The sequence below is a fragment of the Coenobita brevimanus genome, chromosome 97 (assembly GCF_032717465.1).
Source record: "Coenobita brevimanus isolate Jiangsu-jjx chromosome 97, ASM3271746v2, whole genome shotgun sequence".
Lineage (NCBI taxonomy): Eukaryota > Metazoa > Arthropoda > Malacostraca > Decapoda > Coenobitidae > Coenobita > Coenobita brevimanus.
The window spans coordinates 39652114-39669926 of NC_137050.1; the positions used below are offsets into that span (position 1 = coordinate 39652114).

Here is a 17813-nt window from a genome sequence, read left to right on the forward strand (position 1 = left end):
GCGGGGGACACGGCGACGTGGAGGCGATTTGTTTGTGGCCACCCCGTACGGGATTGGGGCGTCTGGCAATAGATAGATAGATAGAGACCTTCAGCATTAACCCCTTCAGTTCATTTTCCTTATTATGATGTTTACATTCATTCCTTGGCAGGTCATTATAATCATCATCAACGTGCCCTCCTTTGCAGATCATCTTCGTGTTTGCATCAGCACTGAATCCCGGCAACGAAGAGATGGGACGCCATCTTGTTACTCACGGGGACGGGGTGAAGGACATTGCATTCACTGTGGAGGACCTGGATGCCATTGTTAAGGTGAGTGTCCCATGAGGGGTTACATCTTAGAACTGGTTGGGGTGTATTGCTGCCGTAATACCAGTCAGACATTGCAGTCACTGTGGACGATCCTGATGCTACGGTTGTTTAAAGGGTCGTATTCTAAGTGACTCATAACCTTTTACATCCAGGGTTGACTAGATACACAGTACCACTAAGGACATCGCATTCACTTAATCCCTTCATTACTAGAGGTCTATCCTAAGGGTGCGACCACACGTGTCCGCGAACATGTGTTGACAACACAGCTGGTAACATGTTTGGATGCATGTATGCAGCAGTGTTCAGGCAAGTGTATGCAAACATGTTTCAGTTTGGCAACAGAGGAGATGCGATGATTGTGTCCATAGAAGGCAGCTGAGACTTCATGATGATGTTGCCCACATGACCTGGACGCTGCTGTTTCCAGCATGGTTGCAGCTTGCTCGTTATTACGTTTTATACATGTTGTCAGCATTTGTTCGAGCACATGTGTGGCGCGCTCTAGGTTGGATAAAACTGTACAGTATAGTGGTAACAAGGCTAAGGTGGAAAAAAAAAATAAACACTAGATTGAAGCTGTAAAAAGCCCCAGTCGGAGTGACTGCCATTTGCTGGATGGGTGCCAGATGACTGGATTTTTTTTTTTTTCTTGCTATCACGAGTGGTAGGCTGGTCATCTACCCTTTATATGTACCGTACTGTACTAGACTAAGGTAACCTAGTCTCGGGCACTCTCACCTCGAAGGGGTAAGATGGGATATTTTAACACTTTTCCGGAAATTATTTTTAAGTTTAAAAAATATACATATCTCTCAAGCTTCCTGGAAGTATTAATATTTTCAAACTAATAAAAGTAGTACCAGTAGTAATAATCAAACTTCCCAGAGGTATTTTTTCCCTTGTTATATAGAAAGTATTACTATTTTGCAGCTTTTCCAGAAAGTATTAATATTTTTCAGACTTTTACAAAATGTATTACTGTTCTTCAGACTTTTCCGGGAAAGTATCAAACCCATCAGTCCAGTGATATAATTTTTAGTTAATTCTTGCTACTTACAGACGATTATATTCAGGTCAGGATAGCCTTATCAAATTGAAGGGTTAGATTTTGCCTTCCTGAACTCATACAATGCGACAGGCCTTTCCTAACTGAATAAAATCGTCTGGTAGCAGCAACAGTTTACTAAAAGTACGTCACCCAATTTTGTTTCCAGAAAGCAAAGGAGCGCGGTGCTAAGATTGTGAAGGACATTTGGGAAGAAAGCGACGAGGGAGGAAAGGTTCGCTTTGCTCGAGTCCAAACGGTGAGTGGGAAGGAGCTTAGCCTTTCATCATCATCATCATCATCATCATCATCATCATCATCACAGTCATCATTACGTTTTTCGTTATCTTCATCTTCTTTTTAAAGTTTTATTTTTTATCTTTCATCTGATCTCCTTCACCGTCACCAGCTTCATCATCATCACCATCATCACCACCATCATCATCACGTTTTTCTTCATTATCCTCATTATCATTATCTTCATCTTTTTTTTTTATTTTATCACCTTCGCCATCACCAGCTTCTTCATCATCAGCATCACCATCATCATCATCATCATCATCATCATCATCATCATCATCAGTGTTGTTATCGTCATTATCGTAACAGTTCATTATTCTGTCCTTCCCTTCCAACATTCGGTGGTCTAGTTACACGCGTGCAAACGAAGTTTACTATCGATATATGGGCGAAAAATTACAATGAGTGACTTGCCCCAGCCTGGCCCGACACGACCGTAACGCTGTTTAGGGGTCAATAACTTTTTCGTAATAAAGCCACAGTAGTGATTTTTTCTTTCTCTAGATGCAGCTAGGTAGATCAGCTCAACTTTGTATTTAATGATTTACAACCATTATTGCATCATAACTCTGTGTAAAAGGGAAAAAAATAACAAAAGCTGCTTCCTTATTATGTGAGAAAATGCATTTCACGCTGGTAGCAGAACTCTCCAGTCAGGGATGAAGACTGCTTTTTATCATCACCATTAACGCTCTCAAGGTCGAGACAGTTGTCATATAATTTGTTAACTGTCAAACAAGCTGAAAAAGAGGACAGGAAACTGAAAATGATGCACAGTCACCGTTAAACCTCTGGTGGAACCTTTCATATTTCATTGCAGCTAATGCCAAGCAGTTCTGTTCAGCTGAAAGTGAACAAGGTGTCTGGGAGGGTTAATACTGTTGTCATTTACACTTTCATGGTTAGGACAGCTCTGTTATTCTAATCGAGCTAATGCCAAACAATTTATTTTCTTAAGCTGAGGCGAGTCAGAGGGGTATGAGTGTTAACCAGATACATTAATAACCAATTGCAATTAACGCCAAACAATTTTATTCAACTAAGAATGAGTCATAACAGCTTGAGTGTTAACCTGATACGTTAATGATGACTTTGATGTTGGTGACTGTGATCATGATCACGATCATAATGGTAGCCCACTATTGTATAAGTGTTTGATATACTGATTGCGTTGATGATAATATGTGTACACATACTCGCAACATGATAATAACAGTGACTGTGCATTGCATTAAAGTGGCTCTGATGATATGGATTCTCCTCTTTATTAGCAATTTACGCAGCAGATAACACTTCATCATCGTGTAGTATGTTACTGATGCAAAGCAATTCAGTATAAAAATACTGTAATGATCATTCATGAGAATGGGAAGCTGTAGTATCCAAAATTGATCGCCTTGGAAGATGCGTTACCAAGCTCTCTCTCTCTCTCTCTCTCTGTACATAATTACCCTAACTTATTATGCACTATGTATGTACTTGCTTACTTTGTTTTCCTTCTTCCTTCCAACCTTTATACAAACCTGTCTACCATCATTCCACTGCCATCTACCCACACTGTTTTCATCCCACTGACGTTATGCATTCCATCCTTCCATCCACCCATCCTTTCCTGCTCGCTTTCTTACTTCCTCCTTCCGTGCTTTAGTCTTATCTTCCTTACTTATTTCCGAACCTAACCTAACCTGGCCTGACCTGAGCTTTTGTGACTCAGTCAAACTTACTGTAAACTATGCCTGAATACTGCGATACGGGAACGCCACCCACATAGTGTTAACATTTCATTACGTTACATACCTGGATGGTGGTAGGTGGGGCCGCCCATCATCCACTCATTTGACGTACTGCTACCTACTTCTTCCTTCATGTTTCATCCTCTTTCTTTGTCTGTCCTCTTTTCTTCATTTTGCTCTCATCCATCCTGTCACTGTTTATCACTCTTCTTTCCACTTGCGGTAGCTCTGCACTGGGTACAACACTAATGGTTTCCTGCAACCCAGGAAACCACTGACAGCACTGGGTGGTAAACATATACAGTAGTCAGATAATGGGATGACATGGAGCATATTATGGTGCCCCTGTTAACTGGGTGGAGAGACGCAAATGCGGTGTCCACCCAGGAACCAAACTTCCACATTAATCCTTGTGCCTCACTGTGATGAAGCGCTGTCAGCCGCATGGGAACATCAGTTCAACTGCATGGGCGGTTGCTTGCCTGTGATTGATGGGTCTGCTTGATCAGACAGACTAGGGTAGCACAACAGCAGCAACAACAACATAATCAACACCTTCATACTTCAGTACATGGACACCACCCACACTTTCCTTGAGCATGGCAACTATAACAGCCTCTTCTCACCCAGCCGCAAGTCATCTCTTGGAGTTTTTTCCTTCCATTCTGCAGTGCCACCAGTTTGCCTCCCCACCTACATAATTGAACTAACCTCCCTCCCTCCCTCCCACCTTATATAACGTAGCTAAAACTTATCTGCAGTGACATGACGTCTGAGCCCAGCTTAATTTAATCTGATCAATGCCTTTCTATTTCAGTATGGGGACACGACCCACACTTTCGTTGAGAGGGGCGACTACAAGGGCCTCTTCCTACCCGGCTACAAGCCACCCCTCGGACCTCCAGACAACCTTATCAAGAACCTGTGAGTATATGGCCCGTATTTCTAATGGTTTGGAAACTTTATATCACCCATTACTTTGCGATTTTTTCTCACCAGTATACCAGCGTGTCCTTCAGTACTGTGGGTCCTATTGAAAGTGACTTTGGAGGCTTTTTCTTATTGCGATTTTTTTTCTTTGTATTATACCTCCATATCCTGTTGTATGTTATTGATGCAAACTATAAGGCGATATAAGTAGCATATAAAATGATCCGATTACATATTTTTTTATTTCATTCTTGCTAGCTTCAGACGATTTTATACACCCTAGGGGAGACTCTTAGAACAGGACGAGTTAGATATTGATTTCATCTGTGTGAGCATCTTTCCTACCTTGATAAAAATCGTCAAGAGGTAGCACGATTAAACTGAAGAAATACATTCTCATACTGATGGGGTTAAAACCAATGTAGTGAATTAGCCTCATTACCGTCGTACACATTTTCAGATGTCAGGACTAGTGAGTAAAAACCTTCCATCCGGATGTGGCTCATAAGGGATGGTTATAATTTATTGGTAAAGTAACGCCACTAAGGGACGAGCAACTGACCACTCTCGCTTTATATGTAGCTTCATCTGAATTGGTAGCCTCACCGTAGACCCATACATTCCCGATGAGGCAACGCTGGATCACACGATGGATGGATGAATTATTAACATTCAGAGCATGAATGTAAAGCACCTCCATAAATTTTTGCGGTCATTTAGTAAACAGCAGCTATCGGATGTGACAACCTGCATCCCACATTACGAGTGTAGTGTCCAGTGATACAGAAAGGTCATACACATTGTATTATAATCACATATGGAGCACCTGTAATTGTTAAATGGGATTAGTCTGCATTACACAAGAGTGTATTGAGCAGCGGTACAGTGAGGTCAGACATGTTCTGTCACCAGTATGAAGCTCGAAAACACACTTAAATGTGCAAGTGAAAAAAGTGGTCCTCAATGACATTTTTCAAAATTCAATTTCTCGGTTGTAATTATGGTAGATACTTCTAACTTGGTTTATGCTCTTCATAGGGAGTTGTACTTTACGATTCTGCAGTTTAAAACACACACACACACACACACACACACACACACACACACACACACACACACACACACACACACACACACACACACACACACACACACACACACACACACACACACACAGGGCATCGTCGGAGGTAGACGTCCTTTACCGGCGCTCCATACCAGACCAACACGGCCAGAGGCATTACCTAAAAAAGTATCTTTGAATGAGTCAATGACTGATTATGTGTGTGTGGATGAAAGGATGCGAAGATGTGTAATGGATGCAAGAGTGTATAGAGGTTGGGGGAGTGGACTTTCTGACCACTACTTGGTGATGGCCAGAATTAAAGTACAAGTAAGTTGGAGGAATAGAAGAAGGGAAAGACGAGAGGAAGGAGTAGTTGCAAGGAGAGTGGAAAGGTTACAAGAGGATGAGAAAAAGGCAGAGTATAAGAGAGAAGTGGAGGAACGATTGGGCAAATATGAATTGGAGCAGATGGGAGACGTGGAAGTGTGTGTAGAATATTTACAGAAGAAATATGTGTAGCATGTGATATGGTGTGTGGAAGGAAGAGAAGACGGAGGGGGGTGCAAGGAACAGCGTGGTGGACTGAAGAGGTGAAACAGGCTGTGGCACAAAAGAAGAAAGCAAACAATGAATGGATGAGAAATAGGGGCGTGGAAGAGGTTGAGAGGCAGAAGAGAGAGTTATATGTAGAAAGGAAGAGAGAGGTGAAAAGATTAGTAAGAGAGAGTAAGAAGAGAGTGGATGAGGAATTTGGAAGAAATTTGAGTGTAAAGTGGAGGGACTGTAAGAAAATGTTCTGGAGAGAGGTGAAAAGAGTAAGACAGGGTGGAAGTGAAGTTAGCAGGGGAGTGAAAGACAAAAATGGTAGATTACTAGTGGAGAAGGGACAAAAAGTGAGCAGATGGAGAGAACACTTTAAGGAATTGTTGAACGTAGAGGATGGAAGTAATGCGAGTATAAGTGGCTGGGGAATGGCTGGGAGAAGGAGGGAGGTGAGAAGACAGGAAGAAATCAGTAGGATAGAAGTTGTGGATGCAATGAAGAAAGTTAAATCAGGGAAAGCCCCAGGAATTGATGGAGTGTGTGGTGAAATGCTGAAGCATGGGGGAGAGATAGTAGTAGAATGGATGTGGAAGATGTGCAGATTGGCCTGGGAGGAAGGTAGAGTCCCGGAGGATTGGAAGTCAGGTATAATTATTCCCTTGTACAAAGGAAAAGGGGAAAAAGAAGTGTGTGGTAACCATAGGGGCATTTGTCTTCTTAGTACACTAGGAAAAGTGTATGGTAGGATACTTATTGACAGAGTTAGAGAAAGAACAGAGAAATTAGTTGGAGAAGAACAGGGAGGCTTTAGGAAGGGAAGAGGTTGTGTAGATCAGATATTCATTCTCAGATCTTTAGTGGAAAAGTTTCTAGAGAAGGGAAAGAAGTTGTATGCGGCATTCATGGATTTGGAGAAAGCATATGACAGGGTGGATAGACAAGGATTGTGGAAAGTGTTAAGAATATATGGAGTAGATGGAAAGTTGTTGAATGCTGTGAAGAGTATGTACGATGGTGCGAAGGCTGCAGTGCGTGTGGATGGTGAACTAAGTGAATTTTTCTCCTTGAAGGTTGGGTTGAAACAGGGATGTGTCATGTCTCCATGGTTGTTCAATCTGTACATGGATGGGGTAATAAAAGAGATACAAGGTAGGGTAGTGGATGTTGGAGTGGCCATGGTGAGAGAGGATAGTGTTTGGAAACTCCCTGTACTGTTGTTTGCAGATGATACTGTGTTGTTGAGTGAAGACGAAGGGGAGCTGCAAGGCTTGGTTGATGAGTTTGGGAGAGTGTGTAAGAAACGGAATCTAAAGGTGAATGTAGGGAAGAGTAAAGTGATGGTCTTTGAGAGAGGTGAAGTCAGTGAATGTACAGCGAGGTTGGATGGTGAGGAAATGGAAAATGTGAGTACGTTTAAGTACTTGGGTAGTGTGATGAGTAAGGATGGAGGTTTGGAGGGTGAAGTGCTTGAAAGGGTACAGCAGGGAAGAAAGGTTGCTGGTTCCTTGAAAGCAGTGATAAGAAACAGGGAAGTGAGTGTGGAAGTGAAAAAGTTACTACATGACAGTATTGTGATACCAACTCTAACGTACGGAAGTGAAGCTTGGACGTTGTTGGAAGGACACAAGTCAAGAGTGAGAGCAGTGGAAATGAGTTATTTAAGAGGAGCCTGTGGAGTCACATGGAGAGACAGGCTGACGAATGAGGATATAAAGGAGCGTTGTGGTGTTGATGTGGATGTGATAGGAAGCGTTATGAGGAACACACTGAGGTGGTTTGTCCATGTGGAGAGGATGGAGGGTGAAAGACTGACGAAGAGAGTGTATGTGAGTGAGGTGGAGGGGGAAAGAGGGAGGGGGAGGCCGTGGATGAGATGGAGGGATGGGGTGGAGAGATATATGAGAGAGGGGGGTGTGAGCTGGAGCAGGGGAGTGAAATGGCGGGGGACAGGGCGACTTGGAGGCGATTTGTTTGTGGCCACCCCAAACGGGATTGAGGCGTCTGGCAATAGATAGATAGATAGAATGAGTCAAGTTCTGTACCAGGTTAGACAAAATGATTTTTCATTATTAAAAGGAAAAGAAATAATAAGTTTAAATAAGACTGGTTCAAACAGAACATAGAACCACGATGCGTTGAGTCAGCTGGGTTTGTTTATACTACAGCAACACGGGGAAAGTGTGCATACTCTGTAAGTACATACTCTGTTCATTTAGTATTACAAAATGGATACATACTTCAGTAAAACAAATTTGGAAAAGAAAAGGGATAAAAGTAAAAAGCAATATGATGATTTCTACCAAGAACTGGTTGAAGTGGAGACTCACAATAGACTGGTTGAACGTGTACACAAACTAGAAATGGCTTTCAAAAATGAAATGTATGAAATAAAGAAGCAAATGCACTTGCAAAAGGAAGAGATAGAAAAACTAGGAAGGGAGGCCAATAAGAAAGACACAACCATCAGTGAACTAACAGTGGAATTGAGTACGCTTAGGAAGAAAGTGACTGAAATGGGAAGTACAGTAGTCAATCACGAGAGTGTTATGGAAGAGTTAAAAAATGACACAGAGACATTTAGACAAGCAAGCAGTCTTATGGACCAGAGCAGTGATATTGAGGAGAAGATAACACACGTGAATGAAGCTGTGCAAAGCTTCAAAAATGATGTGGAAACCACGTATGCTGAAATGGTGAAAGTAAAGAAAGACTTAGAAACAAGGGTGGAGGAAAAAAGCATTAAAAAGGAAGTGAAAAGAATAATCCAAAACAATCCAAAGTTAGTCAGAGATTCAGTAGAAATAAATAAATCAATAGTAATCACTGGTATAGAAGAGGAAGAAATTAAAAACAAGATCACTAGAGACAAAAAGGAGATGGCAAATGTAATGAGCTTACTGAAAGATGTATCAGAGGAAATCTGTAGTAAAGACATACAGGAACACAAAAGGTTAGGGAAATACGAGAAAAGCAAGACAAGACCTCTAAAGGTGACTTTCCAGAGTGTAAACACTGTGGAAGAGATACTAAAAATGCAAAGAATCTTATGGAAAAAGAGGAGTTCAAAAATATATGGATAAAAAGATGCCTAACACAAGAGGAACTGGAATTACTGAAAGAGTAAAGGGAGGAAGCAAAAACAAAAAATGAGGGAAGATCAGAAGAGGAGAAGAAGAAATTTTTTTTTACAAAGTAATAGGATTGCAGGTACGAAAGTGGTACACAAACAGGATGGAAGAAATAGGAGGAAGGTAGTAGAACCATGTCATGACAAGTATATAAACAAGATGATAAAGTTGATGTATTCAATTGTGGATGGAATGGTATCTAAATTACTAGAGATGAATGATTATGTCAGAGAAAATGAACCACAAATAATATGCCTAACTGAGACAAAATTAACACCAAGGATATCCAATGACATACTAAACTTAGAGGAATACAATATATGGAGAAGAGACAGAAATTTAAAAAAAGGAGGAGGAATTATAATATTAACTAAGAAAAATGTAAAAGTCAAGGAAATAAACCTTGATATACCATCACAAGTAGAACTGATTGCAGTAGAGATCGACACATCTGAAGGTAAAGTAATTGTAGCCAATTTGTACATGCCACCCAGATCAAACACATGGGAAAGAGACGAATATGAGGACCTGGCAGAGAGTACAATTCAGAGTATAAGATCCTTGCTACATAAAATGGAAGAGAAATCGGAAAGAATTATACTAACTGGGGACTTCAATACAAATATAAATTGGAATACTCTAGATATAAATAGCCAAGAAAGCTGTTGGGACCAAAAGCTCCTGGATCTCGTACAAGAGTTTTTCTTAACGCAACATGTGAGGGAAACCACTAGAAAAAGAGGACTTGATGTACCTTCAGTGCTAGATCTAATATTTACTAGGCAAGAAAATGACATTGACAGTTTAAAATATCACCCTCCACTCGGCAAAATCGTTCATGCAGTACTAAATTATAACTTCAGGATAGCATATGACATAGTAAACAGCAATGACAGTTACAAAAAGAGCCTAAACTATAAAAAGGGAAATTATCAAGACCTAAAGAAGTATTTCTTAGAAGTTGATTGGGAAAATGAGCTTAGAGGACAAGATTTAAATGCTGTATATAAAAAATTTTGTGAATTTTATGAAATAGGAGTCCAGAAGTACATCCCACAGCACAAAGAAGCAGATAAGAAAATACAGAAATGGTTCAATACAGAATGTAAAAAATCAAAAGAAAGAAGAGATTTGTTGTGGATTAGATACAGAAGACACAATAGTGAAAGGGCGTATAATAATTACAAACAGGCAAGAAACGACTATACAAGAATGAGGAGGGAAGCCCAAGAACAGTTTGAGGAGGATATAATAAATAAAAGTAGTGATCAACCAAAGCTGTTTTACAGCTATATCAGAAGCAAAACCAAAGTAAAAGATATAATACAATCCATTACGGACTAAGGAATCACTTATACACAAGAGAAAGATATTTGTGAAGCACTAAATAAGAATTTCCAATTAGTTTTTACAGAAGAAAAAAATTTTGAGAGGGACTATGTGGAACACGCATGTCCACACATACTACCAGGTATACAAATAGCAGAAAAAGTAATACAGGAGGAGTTAAGTTGATTAGACAGAGGAAAAGCAAGTGGTCCTGATGAAATTTCATGTTGGGTGTTACAAGAATGTGCAAAGGAGTTAAGTAAACCATTATTTTTAATTTTCAAGAAATCCTTGAGTCAAGGGAAACTACCTGATATTTGGAAAAAAGCAAATATAGTTCCCTTATTCAAGAAAGGAAATAGACAAAATCCTCTCAACTACCGACCAGTATCACTGACCAGTGTTGTAAGCAAGGTATTAGAAAAACTTATAAGAAAAGCTTGGGTAAATCATCTAGAAGAACACAGTATGATAACAGAAAGACAGTTTGTTTTCAGAAAAGGAAAATCATGAGTTACTAATCTGTTGAGCTACTATGACAGAGTAACAAACACAATACAGGAAAGGGAAGGATGGGTGGACAGTATCTATTTAGATTTCAAGAAAGCTTTTGACACAGTACCACACCAAAGACTTTTATGGAAGCTGTACCATCAAGGAGGAATTCGAGGCAAACTGTTTTGTTGGATGCAAGACTTTCTCATAAAAAGAGAAATGAGAACAGTACTAAGAGGAAACTACTCATCATGGAAAGAAGTGACTAGTGGAGTACCACAGGGTTCAGTGCTGGCACCAATCATGTTTTTAGTGTACATAAATTATATAAACAGTAACACTGGAAATGAGAGCTATGTGAATATGTTTGCAGATGATGCAAAAATACAAAGGAGAATTACTAGCACAGACTCTTGTAGGGAGCTACAAGAAGAATTAAATAAACTTCATGAATGGAGTAGTAGATGGCAAATGGAATTCAATGTGGACAAGTGTCATGTAATCAAGTTTGGTAAAAGTGGAAAAAGACCTGATTGGGATTATAAGTTAGGAAATAAAACTCTATACACATCAGAAAGAGAGAAAGACCTAGGTGTGATTATCAATAACAGACTATCTCCGGCTGACCTCATCAGCGAGAAGGTACGGAACATGTATACACTGCTTGCAAATATGAGAATAGCATTCACATACATAAATGAAGACATGCTAAGAAGGATAATAACATCATTCATTAGACCAACCCTGGAATATGCATCAATAGTCTGGAGTCCTCATCTCAAAAAGCATATAGACAAGATTGAAAAAGTTCAAAGGGCTGCTACAAGATGGATACCAAGCTTAAGGGACCTAAGCTACGAAGAAAGACTAAATAAACTGAATCTACCAACACTACAGGAGAGAAGGAAAAGAGGTGACATGATAATGCTATATAAGTGCATATCAGGAAAGGAGAAAATAGACATAAATGATTACTTAACATATGGAGAAGCATCAGCAAGAGGACACTGCAAAAAACTGCATAAGAAGAGAGGTGATAAAGACGTAAGGAAATTCAGTTTCCCAAACAGAGCAATTGATCAATGGAATGCACTACCGAATGAAATAGTGTGTGCCAAAACAATTCACAAATTTAAGGATATGTACGATAAATATGGTTTAAGACACGGGACAGTACGAGCTTGACTCATTCCTGTAAAGATACAATTAGGTAAGAACAATTAGGTAAGGTAAGAACACACACACACACACACACACACACACACACACACACACACACACACAAACTTTAAAAATATATATATGAAAACCAGTCGAGAGGACAGTGTGCGTAAACATTTCTTAAGCGACTTTTTTTTTCTTTACTTATGGATCCCTAACTGCTGGATTTATCTTATTTCTGTTTACTGCAACGTGCTTAGAGGCAGTTTTTCCTTTCTATCCTCAGTAGAGGTATGAACATGCATCAGTTAGCGGCGATACAGGATGAATGGGAAGTTAGTGCTTCTTCTCGATTTTTAATTCTGTTCGTCGAAATAGTTTTAATTTTTTGTCTTACCTAATTTCTGAGTCATCCACAAGAAAATTCAGCCTTCGCTACGTCTCATGGCATAGGTTTCATAACAGTATAACTAAATTTACACGCCAAAAATGCTCGGCAAAAAATGTTCTGAAAATTATTTCTGGGCCCACGTGCGTTAAGCGTATGTGTTAAGCCGAGACAGAAAACCTTTGGAAAACACTTTTTATCATTGCAAATTACACAGTGTTATGGTGTGATAATGGTTTTGTGAATCGTAAAATACAAAGCTGAAATGATCGACCTAACATCTAGAGAAGAAAGTTCTATTTTATCAAGGCAGTTTGGGTCGGGCTGTCTGGGACCTCACACTGTTAGCTCTGTTGTCACATCGCCGCCGACACACGTGTAATTATTTGTGTTCACCTCTCTCTCTCTCTCTCACTCTCCTATTTTAAGCTAGTAACTACTTATAAATGAATTTTAAACACTCTGTATAGATGTAATTCAATAAAAAAGCTGTAGTATAGTATACATCTCATAAGACTTGTCAGCGTTGCCTTTGAGACGTTGTCAGGTGGTGACACGAGGGACAGCCCTGCGTGAGTGGGTCATACTCGGTCAGTCTCCCGCCATGGAAGCTATTAAAAAAAAAAAAAAAAAAAAAAAAACCGCACCTATAGACTTTTACCTCAGGGGTGGTGTGGAAAAAAAGTCGAAAACAAGAGAAAAAATTAAGAAAATACAATTAGTAGTAGTAAATATATAATATGTGAGAGAGAGAGAGAGAGAGAGAGAGAGAGAGAGAGAGAGAGAGAGAGAGAGAGAGAGAGCGCACGTGTGTGGCGACGATGTGGCAACAGAGCTAACAGAGTGAGGTCCCAAAGCGCCCGACCCAAACTGCCTTGATAAAATGGAACGACTGGGTTGGGCCCGGCCGCTCATGGTAATTTTCCGTCCATATACCACCAGTAAACAGAACTCGCTTGCTCGTAACCATCATCGTTATATGTTGCAGAAATTATATGGAAAAACTGGATGTTTGTCCACACCTTCGTCCTCTCATTTTATATGGCCTCAAGGCGATGCATGGCACTTTTTATCAACTTGAATCTGGGTGACGTCATGTTTGTTGTGTTCTCACCAGCACACTTTTTTTTTTTTTTTTTTGCTACCACCAGTCAGCCTTATGAAGAACTTGTGATTCGTTTTTTGTTTGCATCTTTCCCAGTGCTCAGTGTATCATGAATTTATTCCAACACTTACCTCAAACCCTGAAAGACTGTACGCTTTAATGGTGTGTGAGAGAGAGAGAGAGAGAGAGAGGAACCAAAGGCCAGAATTTCTCAACACTGTTCCCTCTAAGAAAAAATACAAACAAGCTAACAGGGAGCCAAATTCAAGATCTGTTCATTTCGAGATGACACACTGCGTTTGAAAGACTGGAGCTCATAGGCAGCGGGAAATACAGAAAGAGGAAGACAGTTCCAGGGTTGACCTGTTGCATACATGGAGGACTGGAAGTAATGGTTAACTCATGCATTAGAGAACTGGACAGAAAAGGAATGAGAGTTTCTTGATACATGGAGGACTGGAAGTAATGGTTAACTCATGCATTAGAGAACGGGACAGAAAAGGAATGAGAGTTTCTTGATAGACGGGTGCTACGCGCCTGCTGTATTGGTGGAGGGATACAAACAGACAGTACAGAGGAGCAGTGATCATTGATGCAGCGATAGAAAAGTGATAGAGGTGCATCAGTGCGGCAGAGACAGTGGCTGAATGAAGGCAGTAAGAGGAGGAGAATTAATGAGACGAAAAGCCTTTGATTCCACCTTGTTGAGAAGAGCTGTATGTGGGGAGCCTCCCCTCACATGAAAGTTGTAGTCTACACAGGGGCGAATAAAACTCTTGTTTACAGCCAACAACTGTGCAGGGGTAAAGAAAGCACGGAGTCGGCTTAGCACACAAAATCTCTTAGAAGCATTATTTTACAAGAGAGGTAATATGATCTCTCCAATATAAATCTCGAGAAAGTGAAACCCCAGGTATGTTTGAAGATGATGCAAGACTGAGTTGGATATTATTAAAAATAAGAGGATACTCCTACAAAAGATTCTGACAGGTTGAAAGATGTAAGAACTAAGTTTTTGAAGCATTAAAAACAACAAGACTACTTTTACCCCAGTCAGAGATATGACCCAAGTCACATATTAGGTGTGCCATGGCCTCATCCCGTGTTTGCTGAAGTAGCTGTTGAGATGGACATTGAGGGAAGCAAATGGAAAGGTGAAGGGTGAAGTCATCAGTATATTAACTGATAGGGTTAGATGTACAGCTTAGAAAGTCATTGATGAATAGAAAGAAAGAGTTGGTGATAGGACAGAACCCTGAAAAACACCAGTATTGATAGCTCTAGGAGAAAAACGGTGGCCGTCTACAACAGCAGCTACAGAACAACCAGAGAGGAAGCTAGAGATTAAGGCGCAGACAGAAGGAAAGAGGCAGTAAGAGGGCAGTTTGGAAATTACAGATTTATGCCAGAATAGTTCGGAAGCATTTGAGATTTCAAGCTGCATCAAAGTCGCGAAAGGAGGATGACCAGGAGTCCGAAAGAGCATCCCTGACAGAACCCATACTGACGATCGGAAAGGAGGTTGTGATAGGAAATATGCTTTTTTTGTTGTTGTTGTTGGAATTAGATTCAAATACTTTAGAAATACAGGATGTTAAAGCAAATGGATGATAGTTAGAGGGCTGGGAATGGTCACCCTTCTTTAGGACTGGCTGAATGAGAGCAAACTTCCAGCAAGAGGGAAAGATACAAGTTGACTGACAAAGGCGAAAGAGTTTACCTAGGCAGGGTGTAAGCACAGAACCACAGTTCTTGAGGACAGCAGGAGGGACCCCATCAGGCCCATATGTCTTATTAGTAATGAGGCCAATAGTGGCCCATCAATTGAAGACATTTTAATGTCAGCCATGAGGAAGTCAGAGGGGGTAAGTGATGGAGGAACAGCACCGGAATCGTCTAAGGTGCAATTGGAGGAGAAAGTAGGAGGAAAGAGTTCTGCTTTATTAGTAGAAGAAACCGCTACAGAGCCATCAGAGTGGAAAAGAGGAGGGAAGGATGATGAGGTAAAATTGTTAGAATGATTTTTGGCAAGGTACCAGAAGGAGCGGGAAGAAAACTCATTTTCATCATTGTTCTGGATCCTATCTTATCCCATTCTTAAATGGAAAAGGGGTCATGATGATGATGATGATGATGATGATGATGATGATGTTGGTGACGATGATGAGTGAATGGATGCATGACTCATTCCCCCTGTCATTAATTTCTCGTTTTAAGTCTCTTTACATTCTTTGAAGCTGCTACGTAAACATTAAATAAAAGAAATATGCCCATGCATTTGTCTGTATTTATTTGTCTGTCCATGCACCAGTCTGTCTATAGCTGTCAATCAGTCTATCTATCTATCTTTCTTTTCTCTTTCTTGTTTTCTTTCTTAGTCTGTCTAGACTGACCAAAAGAGAAGTTTCCATATACCCTGTCTATCGCATCCTAAGTAAAGCTGTTTGGTGCATCAAGGATACTAAATACTGCAATAAGAATTATCATAATGAATGATTCCATGGTCATTGTTGCTGATAACCTCACTATGAGATGTCTTACAGATGTGATGGTTTTCCTTAGACGAATAAAGACGTTTGATGGTGGCAAAAATAGATTAATCAAAGGCATTGTTTTACTGACAGAAAAAAAACAAATCTTACGACTCTTTCACTATGAGAAGTCTTTCTTAAGCTTAATGGCATCATTTGGCAGTAGCAAGAACATAATTTAAAACGTAATTGCACTGAAGAGATTAACAGTCGTGTTTAAATGTTTCTTAACATGGTGAAGGGTTCACCTAAATGTGAATGACTCTTTAAGAATGTTGCTGTTGTTGTTCCAAGTTTATTTGACTGTGAACCAGGTGGACTGCAGGCTTAAGCTGCCCTTCTGTAGTCCACCATTCTCTCAGGGGATAAGGGAAGATATTAGGGACTTGTATACGGTTCCACCGTATTAAGGCATCCTCTCCGGCACGATTGGGGTGAATGAAACACTCCTACAAAGGAAGCACTCAGATAGTGCAAAACTAATGCCGTGCAGTCGGTCTAAAGGCCCATTCACACTATCAGTGAGCACCTATGGTTCTACAGTCATGAAAACGTGATGAACTGGTGCACCTTCACCGATTCTGATATAATTTTATAGTGTGATTCTTCACCACACTTCGAAAATGATATGCAGCATGTTAGGATACCACGAGTTCGGGACTATTAGGCCGTATTATTATCGGCCGTGATCCCGTGAGGCCGTTAGTCCTTTAGGTCTTTTGGAATTTAGGCCGCAGGATGTTTAGGTCGTAGGACGTTTAGGCCGTAGGACATTTAGGCCCCAGGAACCTCTAGGACATGAGATGCTTAGGCCGAAGAGTGATAAATTTAAAACTGCATATTGTCGTAGCAACAAGAGAATGAAAAGAAAAATACAAAGCACAGCATGCAATTTGTTGTTTTTCTTTCATAAACGGTAATACATCATCATGCTGTCTAACTTGAGGAATTGGTCGAACTAAATGAAACTGAATTATTATCTTTTATTCCGTAAGGGATAATAAACTTTATTTCATTGCAGATGAATTAAAATCTACGTCAGCACAGCACTAAAAAGCTTTTCTTCAAAAAGCGATTATAAACACAAAACTATAAAGTGTATTGTGTGACCTGAAGGAATTAAAGTGGAATTAAAATAAAGTTACATCAGTAACAGCTATTTCTCGGTCTTCAGGGCTCAATACACTGGTGCTGCGAGCCTGCGAGGTGACTACTGGCAGACAGAAGTTTGGAAGTTTTATTTCCTTATCGATATAATGATCCCATAAACTAAACAGGCGACCCAACATGTTCTTAAAATGTTTCTTTTGATAGCACTTTAACTTTCGGTCCTTCACTAATTGCACTTGCACAGGTACTAATGAGGCCTCTGTGTGTAGCATTTCTATTAGTTTATAAATGTGTTCATTTGCACGGCCATGACTGTTCAGTCTCCTGTACCACCCCTCAACATCATTGTTTGTGTGGACACTGATGTTAAAGACACTTCATGTGTTTGGACTCCACATGCTGCTGTCTGTCCATGTTTTCTTGATGTAGGCAATCAGTTCTTGGACTTTAGGATCAGCAAGTTGTGCACGCGAAGCGATCTTCTCAAATGGTGTTTTGATGTGCTCTGTAGGTATATAACAAAGTGCAAGTACGGTACCCTCTTGATATAGGAATGAATGGCCTCAGATGTTAAATACGGCATTAGAAGCCCAAGGGAATCTGCCTTTCTCCACACGGCCTGTCGTCAATGG

General features: G+C 40.3%; 1 protein-coding gene across 1 annotated transcript in view; it reads left to right on the plus strand.

Annotated features, from left to right (window-relative positions):
- Hpd (4-hydroxyphenylpyruvate dioxygenase) overlaps positions 1–17813 on the plus strand; it is a 140875-nt gene that overhangs the window by 110462 nt on the left and 12600 nt on the right. Inside the window, exons 5-7 of the mRNA XM_080283410.1 lie at positions 189–314; positions 1532–1621; positions 4213–4319. Of these exons, the coding sequence (XP_080139536.1) occupies positions 189–314; positions 1532–1621; positions 4213–4319 (323 nt within the window). The remainder of the gene's footprint in view (positions 1–188; positions 315–1531; positions 1622–4212; positions 4320–17813) is intronic.